The sequence below is a fragment of the Barbus barbus genome (assembly GCF_936440315.1).
Source record: "Barbus barbus genome assembly, chromosome: 4".
Classification (NCBI taxonomy): domain Eukaryota; kingdom Metazoa; phylum Chordata; class Actinopteri; order Cypriniformes; family Cyprinidae; genus Barbus; species Barbus barbus.
In genome coordinates this window covers 1706333-1731513 of record NC_136732.1, presented here as the reverse complement: position 1 = coordinate 1731513, position 25181 = coordinate 1706333, and the positions used below count along the sequence as shown (strand labels likewise).

The 25181-nt window shown below is 42.2% G+C and overlaps 1 protein-coding gene across 1 annotated transcript; it reads left to right on the top strand.

Annotated features, from left to right (window-relative positions):
- The first annotated feature begins 4605 nt into the window (after positions 1 to 4605).
- LOC306867054 (interferon-induced protein 44-like) lies at positions 4606 to 24546 on the top strand. Its single transcript, XM_079412518.1, has 7 exons — positions 4606 to 4756; positions 4838 to 4871; positions 21107 to 21311; positions 21462 to 21608; positions 21699 to 21870; positions 22198 to 22298; positions 23233 to 24546. Exons 1-7 carry the CDS (start codon positions 4687 to 4689, stop codon positions 23398 to 23400), a joined length of 897 nt encoding a protein of 298 aa, XP_079268644.1. The 5' UTR covers positions 4606 to 4686; the 3' UTR covers positions 23401 to 24546.
- The last annotated feature ends 635 nt before the right edge of the window (positions 24547 to 25181 follow it).

Here is a 25181-nt window from a genome sequence, read left to right as displayed (position 1 = left end):
CCAGCCCTTTTGCTCACTGGATAAGTACAGGTCTTGGAGACTGGGGAGGGTTGTACCAATGATTAATTCAGCAGTCCGGACTGCTTTCCGTAGTCTTCTGAGGTCAGATTTGGTAGCTGAGCTGAACCAGACAGTTATTGAAGTGCAGAGGATGGATTCAATGATGGCAGAGTAGAACTGTTTCAGCAGCTCCTGTGGCAGGTTGAACTTCTTGGGGGGAAGTCGTGGCCTAATGGTTAGCGAGTCGGACTTGTAATCCGAAGGTTGCGGGTTGGAGTCTCCGGCCGGCAGGAATTGTAGGTGGGGGGAGTGAATGTCCAGCGCTCTCTCCACCCTCAATACCACGACTGAGGTGCCCTTGAGCAAGGCACCGAACCCCCAACTGCTCCCCCGGGCGCTGCAGCATAAAATGGCTGCCCACTGCTCCGGGTGTATGTTCACGGTGTGTGTGTGTGTGTTCACTGCTGTGTGTGTGCACGTTGGATGGGTTAAATGCAGAGCACGAATTCCGAGTATGGGTCACCATACTTGGCTGAATGTCACTTCACTTCACTTCCTCAGCTGGCGAAGAAAGTACAACCTCTGCTGGGCCTTTTTCACAATGGAGTGATTGAGAGATGAATAAAAAGACATCTCTTGCTTCATCCGATTCGACCCCAGGTAGTCTTTGATGGCATTTTGTTGATTTTTACTGTCCATCTGGAGTAGACCCTTTCACCAGACCCTTTCACCTCCCCACAGAATAACTCACGGTGACTCTGTATCCAGCACAACACTGGGCCAATGTCTCTTACAATCTACCACTTTATGTCCTCTTGGCACTCCTGTTAAAAATACAGAATATGTGTGTGTGTTGATCCACTAAATATTTGTCATACTAAATAATATTTACCTCATCATTTTGCATACAAGAATATTTATGATTTTAAACCACAAAAATCAATCACTACAGTATCTAGAAAAATGCTCCCACCGTTCCTCCAGACCTTTCTTTACAGTTGAAACAGCAGCAGGAACCCCTCCTCCCAGCAGAACTGCTCTGCATCAGGCTAGGAACAAAAATGCATTGAATGCTGTTAAACATGACAAACAACATATGTGTGAGAGGGATGAAGTGTGTGTATAAGTCAGTGAGATGAGTGTTGTAAAAGAAAACTGCACATTAACTCAACATTCATTTTATGTTGTAAGAATCAGTGCACTGATTTTTATGACAAAATGAACTCCAACTGAATGTGCAAATTTTTTAATAACCCTTTTGTTTTATAATACATAACACTCTTACCTACTCATATACAGACTCTATCCCTCTCACATATGTGTTTACCTCTCCCCACACACATTATATTTTTAATGACACTGATCACAGAACCCTTGCACAGTATCTTGGTTGAGGAACCACATCATTTCACTGTCTTGTTGGATAACACACTCACACACACACACACGCACGCATTCATATGTATATGTTAGTGATATCTAAGTAATAACGTGCCTGTGTACAGTTCAAAACACATAAGCATGCTGAACTGTTGTTTACACATGCACACAAACGATTCACACATTCAAGTTTTAAGTCTTCGTAAAGACCAAAGTATGGAGTCAAAACAATGCCGCATATTTGCAAGAGAATTGAAGTATTGCAAAAGAAAATGAAAGTGTTGAGAAAAAATTATGTACTTTTTGTAAAAAAAAATAATGAAGTATTGTGAGAAGAAAAAAAGTTGTGCAAATAAAAACAAAGAATTGCAAAATATAAATGAAACAGAGCAAAAGCAATGATTTTGAAATACATATTTTCCATGGCCATATCTACTAATTTATTTGCAATGCTGCTTTTATTTCGCGTTTCAGTCAAGTGAAAAACCATACTCAAATCACGCATATAAATCTTGCATCAGACAGACTTCAAGACACCTGGCGCCAATTTAGTTTAATCATGGAGGAAGAGGAGGGAGAAAGTGTGATGGATTCTTCATCGTGCAACAGCTCAAATACAGCACTTAAGCATCCTCGGCCACACCTAAAGGAGCTTTCTGCAGTGAAGGCGAAGAAGGGCAATTGTGTCATTATGTCATGTCAGCTTTGCCTGCCAAGACCAGCTGAGATATCCGCGTTCAAGAGTTCATCTAATTTGAAAAAAACACATCAAGGTAAGTTTTGAATATCTGCTAAGTATTGTATTTTAAATAAATATGTTAAATGGCAATAGTCACAATCAATATAGTGCGGCGGGCATAAATGGGGGAGGGAGTGTGTTCATGTAGAGGTTTTATGAGTTAATGTTAATTAGGGATGCACCTATGTGAATGTGTTGACCTAGTCGCTTTATAAGTGCAACACATGTCTGCAATGTGGAAGCATTAAAAGTGTCCAAGAAGATGCAAAAATCTTCATAAGCAACAACTGAGAGACTGTTTAGTTTGCATGTGTCATTGATGAGAAGAGGGAGGGGGATGGAGTTGTTGCTGGTACTGTATGATGACCGAACAGACTTGACGGGACTTATTATTCTGCTTAGCCAATCACCGTTGACAGGAAAAAATAAACATATAAAGTAGCGAAGGCAGGTTGAGGGAAAAAAGCACAGTAAAAGTACCAATACAAAATGTACTCAAGTAAAAGTACAGTTTTTAAACTACTTAAAGTACAATTCCTGAGAAAAACTACTCAATTACGAGAGTATTTGTAATTCGTTACTTTACACCACTGTGTATATGTGTATTTGCAGCATTTGCTCAAGTTAAAGAAGTTGTTAATATGGTTCCGGCTTTTGTTCACATGGGGCGCCTTCTGGGACTGAACATAGCAATGTTACTAGGTCCCCAACCGTGTTTGTGTCTCTCCCCAGAAAGCAGCGTGTGACCGACCTGCCAACCCACGAGAGCACCGCCACAAGTCTTCACGCCTGGGAAAGCGCACTAGGAGACACCTGCAAGCACTTCACGGAGCACGTCACTTATCCCGAAAGCCACTTTGTAAATAAAGCCACCCTCCGGGGACTTGTTATTTTGAACTCCTCTTGTCGTGTGATCCTTCGCCCCGTGACAATATATATGTGTGTGTGTGTGTATATATATATATATATATATATATATACACACACACACACACACACACACACACACACACACAGGGTAAGTGTGCCGTGTGGGTGGGCCGGGTTTAATGCATCACAAACCAGCTGAGACATACACATCTACACATTAAAAACATAATTAATTAGATAATAAATAAATATATAAGTGTGGCATGTAGGTAGTCTCCGGGGATGGCTGATGTTTGGGGAGATGGGGGGGGGGGGGGGGGGGGGTTTGCTTTGAGTCCTGTTGCCCAGCAGCATCATTCCCTGTCCTGTGACTTGGGCTGGGGCGTTAAGTTCTGATATGTCGTCGCCACGGGGCGATCGGAGACACCAATTATTAAAAATCAATTTATAATTCACAACTAATATTATTAATATTATTAGCTATAGATTATATTTACACTGTTTAAATAGCAGGATTTGCTGCTATTTATACTACTTGTTGCAAAATAGTGGCAATTATCTGCACCTCAGTATTGTATTACATTATAAAACAGTATGCAATAATAACGTATTGAGTGTAAATTATAATTTTGATTCAGATTATTAAATGGATGCCATTTTATTGATACAATAAAGCCCTCTCTACACTCGGTGTAGCTTTTTATAATCTTGACAGTCCCAATCTCACGTTGGTGGGCGGAATTATTGTAAATAGCCTCTGCCAAAAGGTGGGCTATTTTCACTAAGTGTAAGACGCTCCGTTTACATTATCAAAGAACATTATCATTGATTTAGCCAGAATTAAAGCACTCTCAAAAACTCCCATTAATCACTGAAGTTGCTTACATTGTGAAATTAATATCTTGCTTACATCGTACACACTTCTGCACTTTGTTGTTTCTGATGAGAGAAATCGGCAGAGAGCAGAATTCATTCAGGGAGCACTGAACAAAACAGCTGTTTCAGCGAGGACTCATCTGGACGCCTCTTATTGGCCATTGTACTCATGAACTCAACAGAATCATGTGTGATTGGTTAAAATGCGCAGTGCTGTAGAAAAACACGGCTGTCTCTGACTCCGTCCCAGCCAGCGAAGTTGAGCGAACACAGATTTAAATTTAGCAGCTGATGATGTGCCGCACAGAATGATCTAATCACACCTGTGTTTATTAAATATAAAAAATTAAATATAAAAAATATTATTCAGCTTTTTTTTTTTTGCCTTCTTGTTAGTTATGCAAAACTGACGTCGTAGTTCTAGCAGAAAAAAAGTTTTTATCTAATCCCAAACTATAACAAATTTCTTCACTGCTTCTTAAAGAATGCTTGAACAAATAACTTTGCCACTGCACCCTATTATATTTCATTAAAGAAAGCAACTGTGTATAAAAGCATCTGAGCTACTGTCGGACGTCCTAAAGTGAGGTTTAAATCTGATTTGCTGAATTGTTTCAGTTCAATCCAGAACATTTGCCTGCTATGGATTACCTCATTTATTAATTATGCATGCAAGCTCGCAAAAACAAAAGTGAAACTAAAGCCAGTCTATATAATGGTTCTGGTGTGGAACTGATTTCACTTTCTTGAAGTGAGACACAAGTCAACTGTGTTCCAGGATAGAGCTGACATAAACATATCCAAAGTGGGGAAAAAACAAAATGGGATCATCAAACTCGAGACAATCAAAACGATCACCATCACCACCACCACCACCACCACCAAATCCAGGCATGAGTTTTATTATTTTTATTTTTTTTAACATACAATATATTATATATTGATAGCTATGACCTATATGTTTTTCCATAGAACTGAATGAACCATGGAGGAGATTTAACTGGGGGTAAGTCACTTTTTCATAAGCTTTTCTGCAGACTAGTACTTTACATTTTTTATGTGAAGGCTACATCTGCAAATTAGAGGTGTAACGATTCATCGATATGAATCGATACATGGATACGATGTCTGATGCATTGATGCCACGCGTAAAATATCGATATCTGTAGTATAAATAGGCACGTTTATTTTGGCACAGTCCACATTTTCACATAATGTCCGTCTATGCTTTACCACCAACACGTGCATTCTCGTTCAAACTCGTGTCTCAGGACTCGATATAAGGACTGGCCGAAGACAGAAGCGGAGCATAAAAGACGCACTCCATGAGAGAAGTTTTCTGCATCTGAAGCGCACTCACACAGACAGCTGCGTCTACACCGCACCAACAGCGAATTCAGCTCTCTTCAGCTTTTTGTGCATGGATGAATAAATAGAGATAAAATAACACCAAAATGCGCGAATATCCTAGTAAACTCACTCAGTTAGTATGTCTTAACTTAAACAGTTGAGAAAGAAAATGCGTGTATCAGTATAAATCCATGCTTTCTTCTTAAAGTGAAAGCAAAACTAATAATAAATCTAATGCTGTCAAAGAAAAATACTTAAAAAGAAAAAAAGTGCTTACTGCTCCTGACTAAATAACCTTTGTAAAATCACAAATGATTAATCCATATTTAATTTACAGTGAAGACTATGCAGTTATCTGAGTATTACACTTCTGTAGCGTATCTGAAAATGTCTTTTAGACTGAGCTGAAGAACCTGAAAAGCACTGTTTACTGAACTTGTGTCTTTGTTCTATTGTATTTATTCTCTGCTATTGCTTGTCATTTGGTTATCTGTAGAAAATATTTTTTTGGACTGAGCCCATTTTAGCCAGAATTGTTTTTCCAATTGTTTATTTTCTTAACTATTTAACAAAGAAAAAATACAGTAGTTGTTGTTGTTGTGAATGTCCCAACTGAGGTACAGGATGTGAAAAGTTCAGATAAATGTTCATGTTATATATTTTGGTTGCATTTGTGAGTTAAAATAGCATTTCAATAGGTATATAATATCATTAAATTGCATATAAACAAGTATATAATATCATAATATCGATCAATATACTCCTGTATTGAATCGAATCGTATTTTTTGAGGTTTAATTGGCATGATCACCTGTTATTTATAAGGAGTTAAGTGTTGTACCTCAGTTTGTTATCTGTGCCTGACGAAGACCTGATGGTCGAAACGTTGCAATAAAGGAATTTTTTATGGAGCAGTCAATTCAGTGTGCAGACATTACATTTGTTCCTTTACTATAATTAATTTTTTTTGTCCTGCACCTGTGCCCTATTCGGGTTTTTGGGGGATGTGCGCAACTTTCTTTAACTTTGCCATGGAAATATAGCCATGATGAAATTACATATTGGAGTAAATACCACTTTTGAATTAAAAGCTAGCTGTCTTTTCTCGCGGTGCTTTGATGTCATACATTGATCGGTCTGTGGCAGTGTCACGAGATTGGGTGGATGGACAAAATTTGGGCAGCTTTGGGGTCAGTTTGGCGGGTCTCAAACATCTAAATTGTATAGGCTAATTAACAAACAAAAACCAAGTATGCATCCAATAAGTCACCATGATGTTGCTAAACACAAGCCCTCTGCAGAGTCGGCTGATGTTGTACGGCAAGCCATTTTGACTTTAATTTATTTGCAGGATATGAATTCTTGATATCAACAATATAGTTTTCACTACACACTAAAAAATGTTGGGTTAAATATAGCCCAACTATAATTGGTATAACCAGGGCTAGAAAATGGGGGGTGGGGCATTTTTATTTGGAAATCAAAGTGATTTCTATATTTTATCCATTCAAACGACTACGAAAGCGATCCCAGTTCTGCACATAAACCTAGCGCGATATATTTGTGTCTATGGTTCGCTACGCAATGCAGTCTTTTGTGATTGGCCATAATACCTGCAGACTGCAGCCAATAGAAATGCTTCTCTATCGGTGAGCACAGATCGTGAAAGCACTAAGCAGGCTGCAGGTTTAGTCGGTTTTGTCATTCATTATAACAGACGAAGAGTAGAAACGATGTAAATAATAGATTCAGTGTGCAGTGTTGAGAGCTTCATTAATTAAAACGGAAGTTTGTGAGATCACGATGAACTAAGACGAGTGACAGCTTTTAAAGGGAGTTGTACGACAGTTTTATACACATTTGATTTTATACAAAAGTTAATATTAAGTGACTTACATTTTAGGAACACTATTGTCTGATTGAGCTCTATTTCGTCAACAAAAATAGTTCCAAACAAATAACAGATGAGCCGCAGCGCATCTCCAAGCAAACACAGCGCTGTTTCGTTTGTGAATGAATCTTTGCTTTAGAACGAATCTAGTGAATCAACAATTCAATGATCCATTCATTTGCTTCGTTCCGTTTGAATGAATCGATTGAATGAATTATTCAGTGACAAAGACAGTGACTTGCTGCCACCTACTGGCGGTTTCAGTTTTAAAGCATAATTTTTTTAATATATATTTATATAATTTAATATTTCTATATTCAAAACTTTATATTTAAAACATTAATTTCATAACATTGTTATTATGAAATGCATTAATACCACCTCTGAGTCTTGTCAAAAAGTCTGTAAATGTTCATTAAAGCCAGATTTGTGCTCTTCTGTGCCGTGCAGAGATGAATTGTTGATGCGGATTTCATTTGACTAGTAGCTTATTCTTCCTGATTGTATCTTATTATTTTAATTGAATTTATTGTTTAATTAAAATTTTCAATAAAAGTTTATAAATCTAAATTTTTTGGAACAAAACATGGCATACATTTAATAAAGTTAGAGGCATTACAAAGGTGAAAAAGATAAGGAGTCAAATATCGCCTTTGGGAAGGTTAATTTCTGTCATTGATCAGAAGGTGTTCCTAATATTTTTTATTAATTTATTTTTTAAGTAGGAGCTGAAATGCTCCTGAAATGTAAGCGGCGTAGAGTCCATAGAATGTAAAGTTACCTAATAAAAACTAAACTACCTTTAATTTGGCCAGAATTGCAGGTGCCTGTCTTAATATCCAAGAAAGATTAGAGAAAATATGAAATAAGTTTAATGTTACTATAGATTATAAAGTGTTTTATAATTAAATACTTCTAAAAGGTCATCTAAAATTAACATAATTTTAGAACAAAACACACACACAAGTGTTACGGGGCTGACGAGACGTGAGACGTGCGGATCCATGTGCAAAGCTTTATTAAGAAACATGGTCAGAAACAGGCAGGGTCAGACATCGGCAAACAGGTATGGCAAGGGCAAGACAGAGCAATCCGTGGAGCAAGCGTGGGTCAACGATCGGCGAACAGTATCCAAAGGGGCAAGGCAGAGAGATAATCCAGAGACGAGAGCAATAATCCAAACGGGGAGCAAACAGAGTCCAAACGGCAAGGCGAAGGGTTAATCCAGGAAACACGGGCAGGGTCAGACACGGCAGGAAAACAAGGCAAGACTAGGACTAGGATAATGGCTCTGTAGAGTTGCTATCGCTTGGGGAGTGATATACGCTAACAACACTCGGCCCTGAGCAAGAGCAATCCCAGGCTTAAATAGAGTGATGGTGATTGTGAAATGGTGATCAGGTGTGTGTGATGAGTGAATGGTGACAGCTGTGATCTGTGCAATGGATTGTGGGAAATGGAGTCCAATGTGCTGTGAGTGTAAAAGTCACTGGTGAACGGGTGACCTCTAGTGGTGGTTGACAGGGAGAGCATGGACCAGATTCGTGACAACAAGATTTATTTAAAATGTATTAATTTATTAATTATGTATTAATAAATGTATTACTGGTTAATGAACTTTTTTGTGTCTTAATAACAATTATTATTGACTCTTACTTGTTATATCCTAAGTCTTTCTTGGGATGGAGGGTTTAACTGGAGTGCCTTTTGATGACTGAACCCCAGTCACTGAATGTTTTCAGGCCATGTCTCTATCATGTCTCGTCAGGGGTGCAAAAGCTGACAAACCAAACTAAAATGTTACACACTGCTAAAAATGCTTTTCTTACATTTTTTTTTGTCTTTTTCCAGTCCAAATATCTAATAATTCTTAAATCAAATACGAAAAAAAATAAATTTATAAAATAATTTTCTGTTTGAAATAAGATTATTTTGCTTACCCTATTGGCAGATTATTTTCCATGTTTCAAGGAAAAACTCACTTAATTTTGATTTATTTTTTCTGAAAACAAGACAATTTTTACTTGTCTAGAAAATGCTTCTTGATTTAATAATTTTTAGATATTTGGACTAGAAACAAGACAAAAATCTTAAGTAGGAAAGCATTTATTGCAGTGCACCATTCAAGGATAAACACCTTTATATTATTAAAAGACGTCTGAGCAACATCTACGGTCTACAGTCAACAAGAATTGTTGTTAAGATGTTACATGAACTTAGTCTGGGAAAATAAACCACTGTAAATCTTAATTTCAGCACTCAAATTTCTGAAGCAGCTGACGAGCTAAACTCGAGGTGTTTCTCCATCTTGAAACAGGCTGTTACAGGCGGACACTAGCTATGGCATAGCACTGCCTGCCTTGAGCTGAGTGATACTAATATTACTGTACATTAAACGGTATGCTTTACTTGTAGGTCAAAAAGTTCTCAAATCAACTTCATGTCAGAGTAATAGCTTACGGATATATGAGACAAATGTTAAGGTCGAGACTGAGGAGCATTTTGCAAAGGGTAGTGAACTAATGTAGCGATAACGTAACTTACAATCTTCATAGCTATCGCAACAGCAGCCTCACGTCACTACCCGCGCTGGCTTCTCTGCCATGAGCGGGGAACTACCCGCGCTGGCTTCTCTGCCATGAGCGGAGAACCATCGGCTAGTGTTTTGGGCGATCTGAGGGTTACAGTGAGAGCCTTTCCAGCCGGCCCAGTGCCCACGGACCTTTCACTCCTCCTGCAGCAGTTGTTCTGTGCGGCTCCCCGGTGATTCTGCTGTGCCATCTTACGGCGTGCCCAGCATTTTCATTCGGCGCGCCGATAGAGGATTAGATCTCGATCGCGGCATCGGGGGACGGACAATCGTCCTCTGAGGATGAAGGATCGGCGTAGCTGCCCCCTCGGGGTTCTCGGCCAAAGCTTACAGTGCTGCGGGCCATGCCGCCCCTGCCCTGCCCTGCATGCCATGGCTATCCTGCGAGTACACAAACCAAGGCATTAAATGCACGAGGGTAGTACCAACCCGAGGTTGACGCAGGAACTGCGCTCAGTGACTGGCCTTGCCCTACGGCAGCAGACCGAGGCCGTCCAGCACATCTTGCCCCGGCGTGATGTACCGCTCCGCCGCAGGGCAAGCCCCAGTCTGCTGGTCGCCGCGGGCGCCCTCCTGTGTTCCCCTGAGCTGCTCCACCTTGTGCTGGTGCGTCGAGCCTCTTGCAGGAGCGTGGCGCCCCCCCGTGTTCCAGCTGGCCCCGATATCGTCCAATGAGACGATAAAACGGCCCTGACACGGGCAAACCGGAGATGTGGAAAGCTGCTCCATCTCAGGAGCTGGTGAGGTCAGCGCCATTCCTTCCCCTGTAGGAGGGCTGGGGGAGAATCATTCATTCTGTTCTGCCGCTGGCTCAAGTGAGAGCAATTTCCTTTCCTCCGGGTTATCAGGTTTGCGGGTTGACAGTGTGCGACGCGCTGCCTCCTCACTCTTGCCCGCGACCCATCTTGCCAGCGGCCGACGCACTGCCTCCCCACGCACCTCTAGCCAGTTCCCTTTGGGACCAGGGAGTTCGGTAAGGATGTTTCAGAACGCGCTGCCTTCTGTACTATCCAACATAGGTACGTCGGTTGTGCCGTTGGAGCCCCTTGCACGGCGTCTGGAAGCATGGCTTGCGCTACCCAGCCCGTCTTGTTGGCTCGCGCGCACAATTCGACTCGGCTACGCGATTCAGTTCACCAGGCGACCTCCCAAGTACAGCTGCGTTCTCGAGACCTCGGTGGTAGCTTGGAACACTCCTGTTTTGCGCGAGGAGATTGCTGTCCTCATGGCAAAGGATGCAATCGAGCCGGTCCCTCCAGCCAAGATGAGGCAGGGGTTTTACAGCCCTTACTTCATCGTGCCCAAGAAAGGCGGTGGCCTTCGGCCAATCCTGGATCTGCGAGTCTTGAATCGGGCCTTGCACAAGCTCCCGTTCAAGATGTTGACGCAGAAACGCATCATCAAGAGCGTCCAGTCTGGGGATTGGTTTGCAGCGATCGACCTAAAGGACGCTTACTTTCATGTCTCGATTCTTCCTCGACACAGACCGTTCCTACGGTTCGCGTTCGAGGGGTGGGCATGGCAGTACAGGGTCCTCCCCTTCGGGCTCTCCCTGTCCCCCCGTGTCTTCACGAAGGTCGTGGAGGGCGCCCTTGCCCCGTTACGGGAAGTGGCCATCAGGATCCTCAACTATCTTGACAATTGGCTCATCCTGGCCCGGTTGCGAGAACAGTTGTGTGGTCACAGGGACCTGGTACTCCGGCACCTCATCCAGTTGGGGCTTCGGGTCAACTGGGAAAAGAGCAAGCTCTCCCCTGTGCAGAGAATCTCTTTTCTCGGTGTGAAGTTAGACTCTGTGAGTATGACGGCGCGTCGCACGGACGAGCGTGCCCAATCAGTGCTGAACTGCCTGAGTTCCTTCAGAGGCAGGACAGTGGTTCCGCTGAAACAGTTTCAGAAGCTCCTGGGGCATATGGCATCCGTAGCCGCAGTCACGCTGCTCGGATTGCTTCATATGAAAGACCACTTCAGCACTGGTTACACTCACGGGTCCTGAGATGGGCATGGCGCCGCGGGACACATCGTGTGACCATCACGCAGTCGTGTCGCCACTCTTTCAGCCCCTGGTCGGACCTTGTGTTTCTACGGGCAGGGGTGCCCTTAGGACAAGTGTCCCGGCATGTTGTTGTCACAACAGATGCCTCCAGCACGGGCTGGGGCGCTACATGCAATGGGCAGGCAGCCTCGGGGCTCTGGATGGGGCCTCGTCTGCTTTGGCACATCAACTGCCTAGAGCTGCTGGCAGTGCATCTGGCCTTAAGGCAGTTCTGGCCGCTGCTGGTAGGCCAGAACGTGTTGGCCCGTACGTACAGCACTGCGGTTGTCTCGTACAACGAGGTGTACGATCACGCCGCATGTCACAGCTTGCCCACCATCTCCTCTTCTAGAGTCAGACGCAGCTCAAATCGCTGCACGCCATCCTCATTCCGGGAGAGCTCAATCGTGCAGCCGACACGCTCTCACGACAGCTCACGTTCCCTGGAGAATGGCGACTCCATACCGAGATGATCCGGCTGATTTGGAGTCGATTCGGGGAAGCTCAGGTAGACCTGTTTGCTTCCCGCGAGTCCTCTCACTGCCAGCTGTATTGCTCCCTGACCGAGGCTCCCCTCGGCACGTACGCACTGGCATACAGCTGGCCTCGGGCTCTGCGCAAGTATGCGTTTCCCCCAGTGAGCCTGCTCGCATAGACCCTGTGCAAGGTCAGGGAGGACTAGGAGCAGGTCCTGCTGGTTGCGTCGTATTGGCCCACCCGGACATGGTTTCCGTAACTCATTCTCCTCGCGACAGCCCCTCCTTGGCGCATCCCTCTGAGGAAGGTCCTTCTTTCTCAGGGGCTCGGCACCATATGGCACCCGCGTCCAGACCTGTGGATCCTCCATGTGTGGCTCCTGGACGGGACGCGGCAGACTTGAGTGGCCTGCCACAGGCTGTGGTGGACCCCATCACTCAGGCTAGAGCTCCTTCAACTAGGCAAGCCTATGCACTGAAGTGGAGTCTGTTCGCAGACTGGTGTTCCTCTCGTCGAGAGGAGCCCCGAAGATGCACGATTGGAGTAGTGCTTTCTTTCCTGCAAGAGAGGTTGGAACGCAGGCTGTCGCCCTCCACCTTGACGAGCTGAACACTTTTTATGCTCGCTTCGAGGCTGCAGCAAATCACGCTAGCGGCGCTAGCAGTGTTAACTGCATGCACGCTGAGGAAGCCGGTGAGGACAACGTGTTCACAATCACGGAGCATGACGTGAGGAGGGCATTCAGGAGAGTGAACATCAGGAAGGCAGCAGGACCAGATGGCATCACAGGTCGGGTTCTGAAGGCCTGCGCTGACCAGCTAGCACCGGTGTTCACTGTGATCTTCAACCTCTCCCTGGAACAGTCCATAGTCCCCTCATGCTTTAAGCAGTCCACCATTGTTCCTGTCCCCAAGAAACCCCAGCCCACCTGCCTAAACGACTATCGCCCTGTAGCCCTCACATCAGTGGTGATGAAGTGCTTTGAGAGACTGGTCAGAGACGTCATCATTGCATCACTACCAGACACACTGGATCCACTACAGATTGCATACAGACATAACCGCTCCACGGAGGACGCCATCTCACACCTCCTCCACACCACAACAAGTCACCTGGACTGCAGAAAAGGGAATTATGTAAAAATGCTGTTTGTGGACTACAGTTCAGCGTTTAACACCATAATTCCCTCCACACTCACCTCCAAGTTGGAGGTCCTTGGTCTCAGCACATACTTGTGCCAATGGATCTCCAGCTTCCTGAAGGACAGACAGCAAGCCGTACGGATGGGTAAACACACCTCATCCTCCATCACCCTAAGTACTGGAGCTCCTCAAGGTTGTGTTCTGAGCCCCCTGCTGTACTCACTGTACACTTATGACTGTGTGGCCACTTCCAACTCCACCACCATCATCAAGTTTGCTGATGACACTGTTGTGTTGGGCCTGATCTCAGACAACGACGAGACGGCCTACATACAGGAGATTAAGAACCTGGAGAGTTGGTGCCAGGTGAATAGTCTACACCTGAACATCAGCAAAACTAAGGAGCTGATAGTGGACTTCAGTACGAAGCAGGAGCGGTCATACCAGCCGATCACGATCAGCGGGACTCCAGTGGAGAGAGTGGACAGCTTCAGATACCTGGGTGTTCACATCACGCAGGACTTGACTTGGTCCTGTCATACCAGCACCCTGGTGAAGAAGGCCAGGCAGCGTCTGTACCATCTGAGACGCTTAAGGGACTTTAGACTTCCCTCTCGGGTGCTTAAGACTTTTTACACCTGCACCATCGAGAGCGTCCTGACGGGCAGCATCACTTCCTGGTTCGGGAACTGCACTATGCAGGACAGACGAGCCCTCCAGAGGGTGGTGCGTTCATCGGAACGTACCATTCACACCGAGCTCCCTGACCTGCAGGAGATCTACAGCAAGCGGTGCCTGACCAGGGCCAGGAAGATAGTGAAGGACCTCAGCCATCCCAACAATGGACTCTTTTCTCTGCTGCTTTCAGGGAGACGCTTCCGCTCCATGAAGGCGAACACAGAGAGAATGAGGAGGAGCTTCTTCCCGCAGGCCATTCGGAGTCTTAACCTCTCTCCACTCTAAGCACATCACCCCACACTTCCACTTTGCACATTTTTCATTACAATCTGCACTAATTTGTAGAAGGTTACGTAAGGATAAATGAGTGGGACTTACATACCATTTGTCTTTTGTCTTTAGTATTCCTTTTACTCACTTATACACTTTACTGCACAGCACACGGACACTTTATCACTGACATACACTTTACTTTTTACAGAATCTTTTTATAGAATCTATATAGAATCATACTCTATTTTTTATTCTTCATATCTATTTTTATTCTCATATCTATTTTTATTTTATTTTATTGCTAGTTTATTCCTGTATATATGTTTACTGTACTGTTTCTATTTGTATTTTTGTAAATTTGAGGTTTTTCTTAATTTTGTTGGACAATTTGTTGGACAGTCGTACAATACATTTCACTACATGTCGTACTATGTATGTATATGTATGTGACAAATAAAATTTGAATTTGAATTTGAATTTGAAAGTGTATGTGGCTGCTATTGCGGCCCATCATGATGCAGTGGACGGCCGGTCCCTGGGAAAGCACGATCTCATCGTGAGGTTCCTGAGGGGTGCCAGGAGATTAAATCCTCCTAGGTCACCCTTGGTGCCCCCCTGAGATCTCTCTATCATCCTGGCTGGACTTCAGAGGGATCCCTTCGAGCCGCTGTATTCAGTTGAGCTGAAGTTCCTGTCTCTTAAGACAGCGCTCCTGACCGCGCTCACTTCCATCAAAAGGGTCGGGGACCTCCAAGCATTTTCAGTAAGCAAAGAATTGTGTTCGGGCCGGACTACTCTCACGTTGTCCTGAGACCCCGGCCTGGATATGTGCCTAAGGTTCCCACCACGCCCTTCCGCGATAAGGTGGTGAACCTGCAAGCACTGCCCTCGGAGGAGGCAGACCCGGCCTTGGCGTTGCTGTGTCCCATAAGAGCTCTACGCATATACGTGGACCGCACCCGGAGCTTCAGAAGCTCTGAGCAGCACTTTGTCTGCCACGGAGGTCAGCAGAAAGGGAAGGCTGTCTCCAAGCAGAGGTTGGCCCACTGGATAGTGGATGCCATTGCCTTGGCGTACCAATCCCAAGACGAGCCGTGCCCCCTCGGGGTGAGGGCTCACTCTACACGGAGTGTTGCCTCCTCCTATGCGCTGGCGCACGGCGCCTCTCTGGCAGACATCTGTAGAGCTGCGGGCTGGGCGACACCGAACACCTTTGCAAGATTTTACAGTCTCTGCGTTGAGCCAGTTTCTTCCTGTGTGTTGGGTAACAGTGGCGGGAAGAGCTGGCCTGTGTCACGCTTGCTGCGCCATTCCCCCTCACCAGGGGATACGAGCGCCTGCTTTCTCCTCCAGTTCAGTTCCCCGGACGGCGAACCCTGGTGGAGTTCCTCCAGCACCCCCGGCAGTCAGACTGGGCGGAGCAGTCTGACGCCAAGCCCAGTACTGGTACTAGCTCGCCCGGGTCTCCGGTCAGCCCCTGTACTCGGCTAGGTTTCCGTATGGCCTGATTCGCTTCGGGTAATCCCACATGTGTATTCGTCCACGGTACGGTTTCCCTCACGGTAAACCCGTGTCTTCCCTCTGACAGAGCTCTGTCAGGCCCTGCTGGCAGCCCTCCTCCTCCCTACTCCTAGGTAGGATCTGCCCCAGGGTCCAGTCGTATGTAGTACTGCCCCAGGCCTGGGCCAGTCCATATCAGTATCTCCACATGTTACCTCCCTTCGGGCAGGATGTGGCCTCCGTAGAGCCCTTCTCCGGAAGGCTCGCTTCCCCGTCGGTACTGCCAAGCTGTACAACAAACAGGAAAGACTTGAAGCATCTTTCATGGAAGGTCGAAATCCCTTCCGACTTCTTGGGGTAAGGAACAGCGGCTTGGCTATCTCCAGCAGCAATGTACTCAGTGGTCCCTGCGGGCACCTAGGTTAGCTAATTTGCCCTGGGGCGATGGGAAGGTTGCGACCTTCGCATGGCATTTGTCTGTCACGCGCTAGCTTGTCAACATCTGCATGCCACAAGGTCGTGACGGGGTTCAGGTTGTGGCGCTTTCCATAGGACCCCTAATGTCGTCACGACATAACTCGTAGTGACCGACAGATAGGGATGTCCCCATGCCACAATCCTGAATCATTGCTGGTTGCCAGGGACACGTTCTCAGCTCCTCAGCGGGAAACCTGATGAGTGGATGGACCTGTCGCCCTTTTATACCCGTATGCACGGGGAGTGGCTCAGGTATGCAAAATCCACTAGCCAATATTCATTGGCGTTTTCTCTTAAGTCAGAGATGATTGGGGCTTCCAAGTAAATCCCCTAATGTCGTCACGACATAACGTCTCCGTTCCCTCCATCAGGGAACGAGGGTTACGTACGTAACCGAGACGTTCCTTGTAACCATGAGAGCTCCTCAATCTCACCAGTAGGAAAATAACAGGACAAATGCAACATCATTTTAAACTTTGTTTGCTGAAGACCGCAGCTGCACGACTGGTGCGCTGTGAAACGTCACATCCGTCACGTGACGTGCGTCCGTAGCGCAAGACAGCGCAAACGCTGATAATTGTTGTAGTTAAAATAATTGTTAAAAAGCTAAATACATAAATAAAAAATAACTAAATAAAAGTTACATTATTGTTTGCCTTACAAAATGTCAAATGACGATACAAATGATATCTGTTTTCTTAACACCAGAACACACTGTATTTTCATATTATCTTTTAGTAACGCTTTGATTATATCTGTAGCTAATACTACATTATGATATAGTATAAATTAATAAAATGTATAAATACTACAGTAGTATACTTCAGTATTACTAGTTTACTATAGTAAAAACTTAATTTTACTAGTTACGAACTCACTATTGTTAATACTAGAGTATGCTGTAGTATAAACGAACAAACTGTAGTAAATAGTATAATACACTACAGTATACTATAATTTACCAAAGTTTACTATAGTATTTTTCATGTGGGAAGGTACCACTGAAGCTATAGCGAATTAAAATAGTTTAAAGTGATAGTTCACCCAAAAGTGAAAATTCTGTCATCAATTATTTTCAAAATATCTTCTTGGAAAGATCCGTATTGTACAAAGTGTGTCTTATACAAAATAAATAAAGGTGACTTGACTACTGTTGTGGCAAATTTAAATGACTCTCACCGCGTAAGAGACAAACTCACTCAATTGTCTTTCAAAAGTTTTATTCTTTTCATTTCAGTGTATGTTGGGCGCACCATTTTTCCATTTGTGCGGTATGCTGAAGATAGCAGGACGGGGTTTAAAGCCAATTTCTCCATGAACATCTTTAATTGACAAAAGTACAGAGAAAACAAAAACTAAGCTTACAGTTTTTATTTTACAATCTTAGTTGGGATCTACTTTCATTTGCACTATGAGAAAGACTAAATCAGTTTTACAAAAAAAGCCACTGAAGTCTGTATGAAATCAAATATGACCTATGTCCTACATATTGCCAGTGTTTCCAGGATTTCTGGAAGGACATCTGAAGCCTTAGGTTCTTTCATTGCAAAGAGTATTGCATTGCATTATGGGGTATTGCAGAGCATTGCAAAGAGCCCAGAATTCATAAAGGCGGTCTGCATGGTCAGGGAATACAGGTGCTGGTCATAAAATTAGAATATCATGAAAAAGTTGATTTATTTCAGTAATACCATTCAAAAAGTGAAACTTGTATATTAGATTCATTCATTACACAGACTGATATATTTCAAACGTTTATTTCCTTTAATTTTGACTATTATAACTGACAACTAATGAAAGTCCCAAATTCAGTATCTCAGAAAATTAGAATATTGTGAAAATGTTCAATATTGAAGACACCTGGTGCTACACTCTAATCAGCTAATTAACTCTAAACACCCGCAAAAGCCTTTAAATGGTCTCTCAGTCTAGTTCTGTAGGCTACACAATCATGGGGAAGACTGCTGACTTGACAGTTGTCCAAAAGACGACCATTGACACCTTGCACAAGGAAGGCAAGACACAAAAGGTCATTGCTAAAGAGGCTGGCTGTTCACAGAGCTCTGTGTCCAAGCACATTAATAGAGGGGCGAAGAGAAGGACAAGATGTGGTAGAAAAAAGTGTGCAAGCAATAAGGATAATCGCACCCTGGAGAGTGAAACAAAACCCATTCAAAAATGTGGGGGAGACTCACAAAGAGTGGACTGCAGCTGGAGTCAGTGCTTCAACGCACAGACGTATGTAAGACATGGGTTTCAGCTGTCGCATTCCTTGTGTCAAGCCACTCTTGAACAAGAGACAGCGTCAGAAGCGGCTTGACTGGACTGCTGCTGAGTGGTCCAAAGTTATGTTCTCTGATGAAAGTAAATTTTGCATTTCCTTTGGAAATCAAGGTCCCAGAGTCTGGAGGAAGAGAGGAGAGGCACATAATCCACATTGCTTGAGGTCCAGTGTAAAGTTTCCACAGTCATTGATGGTTTGGGGTGCCATGTCATCTGCTGTTGGTCCATTGTGTTTTCTGAGGTCCAAGGTCAACGCAGCCGTCTACCAGGAAGTTTTAGAGCACTTCATGCTTCCTGCTGCTGACCAACTTTATGGAGATGCAGATTTCATTTTACAACAGGACTTGGCACCTGCACACACTGCCAAAGCTACCAGTACCTGGTTTAAGGACCATGGCATCCCTGTTCTTGATTGGCCAGCAAACTCGCCTGACCTTTACCCCATAGAAAACCTATGGGGTATTGTGAAGAGGAAGATGCAATACGCCAGACCCAACAATTCAGAAGAGCTGAAGGCCACTATCAGAGCAACATGGGCTCTCATAACACCTGAGCAGTGCCACAGACTGATCGACTCCATGCCACGCCGCATTGCTGCAGTAATCCAGGCCAAAGGAGCCCCAACTAAATATTGAGTGCTGTACATGCTCATACTTTTCATGTTCATACTTTTCATTTGGCCAACATTTCTAAAAAAAATTTTTTTTGCATTGGTCTTAATTGATATTCTAATTTTCTGAGATACTGAATTTGGGACTTTCATTAGTTGTCAGTTATAATCATCAAAATTAAAGGAAATAAACATTTGAAATATATCAGTCTGTGTGTAATGAATGAATCTAATATACAAGTTTCACTTTTTGAATTGTATTACTGAAATAAATCAACTTTTTCATGATATTCTAATTTTATGACCAGCACCTGTATAACTATAAAGTCCTGCTATCTAAAACATTATTAATATATGGTAGATTGCAACAAAAGAGTGAATAAGCTGAAGCATTTTAGTTAAATTAATGTAGGATTTCTACTAGAGGTGAAAATTCTGTGTACTCCAGTGGAGCCAGTGGATAATGTAACTCCACATCATTATACTCATCATTCCAGGAAAGTCATTAAGTTTAGGATATTCTCTATTGATTTCCTTCATAGTTTTTGTTCCAGAAGATCGAATCCATGCAGCCCAATGAACTCCTCAACTTGACTGTGAGGGCTTCTGTTGTTCTTTAGCCACTCAATCATTGTGTGAATGTCAGCTGAAGACAACTCAGACTCTGTTAAAGTTAAAGCATTCAAATGAGGGAGAATATGAAGAGAGACATGTAGAGTAAAGAAGATAAAGACATTCAGAATGTGTACAGTTGGAATACTCAAGGACCTTAGTTGAGAACCACTATGCCTACTTATTCCTCACGCAGAAACTCCACATATGAACCACAGAAGTAATAGAAATGATGACGCTCCAGGAAATCCATAATACGGGCAAAGACATGCAGCTATTGCTGTAACTGAATAAAAAGAATATAGAAACGCTTAAACTGATCAGACTTAAAGACAATAAACACTCAACTGCAACAATGTATAGTTAATCTGGGCTCTTCAAGCCATCTTGGGTATTTTCATAATAATTATAATTGCTAATAGCCTTTTTTACAGTATAGAATATATATTCATCGCTTCATTCTGTGATAGAAAACCACATCGGATCACAAAAGGAATTGATTTCAAACACTGTTAGAATGTTCTCTTTTGTTTGGACAGCAGTTTCAGAGACGCTTCTCATAACAAGTCATCACAAGGGAAGATGTTCAGCATGTGTTGCTTTTTTAAATGTTATATGTTAAATGTTAATGTTATAAGCGGAGAAGACTCATGGACACACAAACAGAGGCAGTTCAGAGAGAAATAAAACTCACTGAAGTTATTGAAATGCAAAACCGAATAAAGAAAACACTGAATAATGACTACCTCACTGTCCTTGCTTAAGAAATCAGTTCGATGGAAAGCATCTCTTAAACTGCTGTCCAAACAAAAGAGAACATTCATGTTTTTACTCCACAACATCAGTAGAGTGTTTGAAATAACTTCCTTTTGTGATCCGATGTGGTTTCTTATCACAGAATAAGGTCAAAATGTGTACCCACTACGCAAAATGTGTACAGGTTGGCAGGTCTGAGTGTGAAATACCTGCTAATTACCTTGCTTATGTACAACATTAAAAAAGCACACTACACAGAAACAATCTGCCCAAATGAATGTGAAATTCTACTCTTTTTTAAAACTCACAGAAGTGTAGTGAAGCTCCAAAATTTGCATATGCCTGTACGATTGTGGAATATGAACATTTAAACAAATAAGATAAATAAGGTCTAATGACCTAAATTAACCTAAAAAGTAGCGCAGAATTTTATTGTTACTTCTTAAGGAAAAATTGTTATATAATTTCATTAAAGTAAGCGTAGTATGGTGATATTCTATTCCAGACACAGCCAATATGACAAAATGTTGCCACATATAACAATGCATCTGTGTTTTGTTTTAACAGAAAGAAAGAAGAACTGAAAGAAAAGCTGGAAAACTTCTCTCCGAGTCATCCAGATGTAAAGGACATCAAGATCCTGGTAGCTGGACAAATTGGAGCAGGAAAGTCCAGCTTTATTAACTCTGTCGATAGTGCCTTTCTAGGACGGATCTCCTCTAGAGCAATAGCTAATTCAGCTGCTGGTTTCGATCACAGTTTCACTCAAAACGTAGGTATCTGCCTATAGCTGCATATAGGTTTTTTCTAAAAGACCAAGAAATGTCCAGTTGAGCCACACTTGAGTGTTGTAAGCATTTTGGATCATCATATGAGGATCTCTTCTAGACTGTTCACAAATATATTTGGTCTTGATTTGTAGCTCAAAGGATTCACCATTAGAAGCAGGAAAAAAAAGTTGCCCTTCATCTTCAAAGACATCATGGGCTTGGAAGCTGAAGTTTTGGAAGGGTCACAAGTAGAAGACATCATCAGTGTTGTGTTTGGACACATGAAGGACGGACATAAAGTAATAAACCACAACATTAATTGAGCAAATAACTGATTTGTATGTGATATTGTATGTCTGATATGTCTTTTGCTGAATTTCCAATCTTAGTTCAACAAGGATCAGCCACTCACTCGTGAGGATCAACATTACATCAGTGACCCCAGCCTCTCTGAGCAATCTTTCTGCCTGGTTTACGTCATAGACGCAGCAACAGTCCAATTCACAGATGATAAACTTATTGACAAGCTGAAGATTATCCGCCAGAGAATCAGTGATAAGGGTAAAACTGACCCCTGAATGTTTATGAGTTTCATTCATGAGCTCACATACATTACATTATGTTGGAGAGAGGAGTCGGTTTAATGATAGTGGGCTGGGTTTGTGTGACATGTTTTGACATTGTGTAAGTGGAAAACATCAAATGCAAGTTGCAATTTTGCAATAAAGGGTATGTTGCAACTCTCAACTTTGCAGCTTGATTATGTCCACAGCCCAGACAGTGTATGGGGATCAATTATGTAGCCTAGGAATATATACCTTTCAACAAATTCGCTCAGTTTTGTTGAGAAAAATATTAAATTTGACATTGCCTCTACATTTCCTGCAGGGATTCCTCAAGTGCTTGTCATGACCAAAGTGGATGAGGCATGTCCGTTGGTCAAAAAAAATCTGAGGAAGGTGTACACTAGCAAGAAGATCAAGGAGAAGGTATGTGATGTCATCCAAAGACATATTTATGTGACACTTGCTGTTCTACATATGGCCGGGGGGGTGTTGTAAAACCACCATCCCCTTAATAATGTATAATACAGATTAATAATACTGTGTATTATGTAATACATAGTATTATGTATTATGTGTATAAAAATATTAATATTAACATTCTCTACCGGTGAATGGCCAATCAGAGCTCAGTATGAATGAGCTGTGTGCGAGCTCACGCATGTTATCATTTTTCGCACAAAATGTTTCAAGCGCTTGACATTCTAAAAACATTAACACAATAAGGTATGATATTTCCTGTATTAGCGTTTAAAGACATTCCCCTGACATAACGATATTGTGCTGTACTGATGACTGAGAGACAGAGAGACGGCATTATCTAGTATTTCAGTGACTTTGCAAAAAACAAAAACACATCTTGAGAGTCCAAAAGCATTAATTGCATGATAAAGCCTGTTTGAATGCAGTTAGAATGCCTCCATAATTCAAACAATGAAAGGAAAAATATCTATTTTTACTTCAAAATTTTTATTTTTGATCTTGATTTTTTTATCTTTATATGATATAGTTAAGTAATGTCACACAAGAATCAGCACGCGTGCATGATCACAAATGTTAAATTAACTTTATACAGCAGTTCAACAGACAAGAAGTGAATTGAGTGAGTTACATTGTAGACACATTTTGTATTTTGTCCTGTTTTGCAAATGAAATAATTCAAACAAAGCCGGAGCAGAGCTGTTGTGCGTCTCATAGCATTGCGGCGTATCTTTCCTGAATCTGTTTTTGAAGGAATCCAGTGAGCCAGTTATTCAATGATCCATTCATAAACACAGTCAACTTGCTGTTTCAAAAGCCCACGTTGATCTGATTTTGTCTAATAGCATGTCTAATTTTCTCCCATTCTGTTCCTGTCCAGATGGAGTTGTGCAGTGCTAAAGTGGGGGTGCCATTGACAAACATCTTCCCAGTGAAGAACTACCATAATGAGATCGACACAGATGATGACACTGATGTTCTGATACTGAAGGCACTTGAACAGATCGTTCAGCTTGCTGATGATAGATTGCAGGAAATTGATAGCTAGACATAAACCACATATACAGTAATTACTGCATTTCACAGTCTAGCTTTCTAATAAATCTGACCTTGAATATTGTTGGCTGTACAATACATTATTATTATTATTATAAATCACTCAACATTTACTATGAAACTGAATGATGTGAAACAATTCTTATTTATATTTTTCCCAGAAATTTTGTAGCTTTGTTAAATGAATTTACAGTAACACTTTAGAATACTGTTTCTTACTTACTGCATAACTAATAAGGAATTATTGAAGAACTAACAGGTAATTATTCATTAATACTTATCTTCCTTAGTAGTTAACAGTAGGGAGTTGTGTTAACTAATCAGTATGTAATACACTTTTATGATTGTGTTAAGTAACAGTTAGCTAAACAATAACTAATGTATTCTATCATACCTTCTGAAGAACTACTATTAACTGTCTACCATTTAAGGTTCAAGAAAAATAACTATGAAATAACTAATACTGAACAGTTATACGCAAATAGTCACTATAATAATCAGGTTGCGGCCCACAAATCAAGTACTTGAGTAAAAGTACAGATACCCCAATAAAATATTACTCCAGTAAAATTATAAGTAGGCCTATTCATTTTCAAAATTACTTGAGTAAAAGAACAAGAACAAAGCACTACTACAGTAGCATCTTTGTTACAGTCCACTACTACTATTATTAGCCTTTAATGGAAATTAAATATGCATTTTGTTTGCTCCACACCCAAAAGGACTCATTATTGTAATTGTACATAACGAGGGGTGAGAACCAGAAGGGCGTAAGTGACATTTTGGGTGAAATGGATATATATATATATATAAGTATACTGTCATCCATAAGTGTACACATTTTTATTATAAACGATTGAAATCAGTGCATAAAGTCAGATCAACCTGATCAAAATTTTTTTGTTTTGGCCCTCCAGTAAAGTGAAATGTCACTTACGCCTTTCTGGTTCTCACTCCTTCTGTTTTTGCCTGTATGGTAAATAATTGCCCTGTGCACATGTTCTGTAGGAATCTGCTTCGGAAAGGAACCCCAACTCCACTGTCTTGCCATAACTATCCAACTTACTACAGATACAGTACACTCTGTAAAATGGTGGTTTGTTAATTAATTAATTTATTTATTTACTGAAACACTGGGATGAAGCTGTTGGGTCATATTTGTATTTAGTCTTGGGTAGTTTTTGTGTTAACGCCTAAGTTAACACCGGGAAGTTAACTGCAGTTTCCCTAAGCCCAGCTCCCGCACGAGTAATTAATTCTTTATTAATTAATAATGGGTTCCCTATATTTTCCCTTTAGAATACTGTTTCAGGTTCTAAGTAATTGTTGCGTAATTATCTAATAATTCTTTATTAATTACTAAAGGTTTACCTGTATTTTCACTTTACAATATTTCTCCACCTCGTCCTGTTCTGTGCCAGCTTCTCCAGATCTTGCCATCTGTAGCCAGCTCTTTCCATCTCAGCTATGACACTCCTCCTCCAGGTGTTTCTTGGTCTCCCTCTACCACGTTTGCCCTGTGGGTTCCACTGCAGGGCTTGGCGTGTGATGGAATTCTTCGGTTTCCGCAATGTGTGCCCAATCCATCCCCATTTTCGTTTCTTTTTTTCCACTTCTATTGCAGGCTGCTTTGCTCTTCCCCACAGCTCTTCGTTCTTTATTTTATCAGGCCATCTGATGTTAAAAATACATCTGAGGCAGTGGTTGGTGAAGACTTGTAGCTTGCTCTTTGTTGTTTTCCACGTCTCAGATCTGTAGAGAAGTATGGTTTTT

Bases quoted from the DNA above. Each gene is read 5' to 3' on its own strand.
- LOC306867054 (XM_079412518.1), top strand. From the start codon at position 4,687: ATGGGATCATCAAACTCGAGACAATCAAAACGATCACCATCACCACCA. The intron at 21,871-22,197 runs GTAAAACTGACC...CATTTCCTGCAG, and splicing joins CCAGAGAATCAGTGATAAGG to GGATTCCTCAAGTGCTTGTC. The intron at 22,299-23,232 runs GTATGTGATGTC...GTTCCTGTCCAG, and splicing joins GCAAGAAGATCAAGGAGAAG to ATGGAGTTGTGCAGTGCTAA.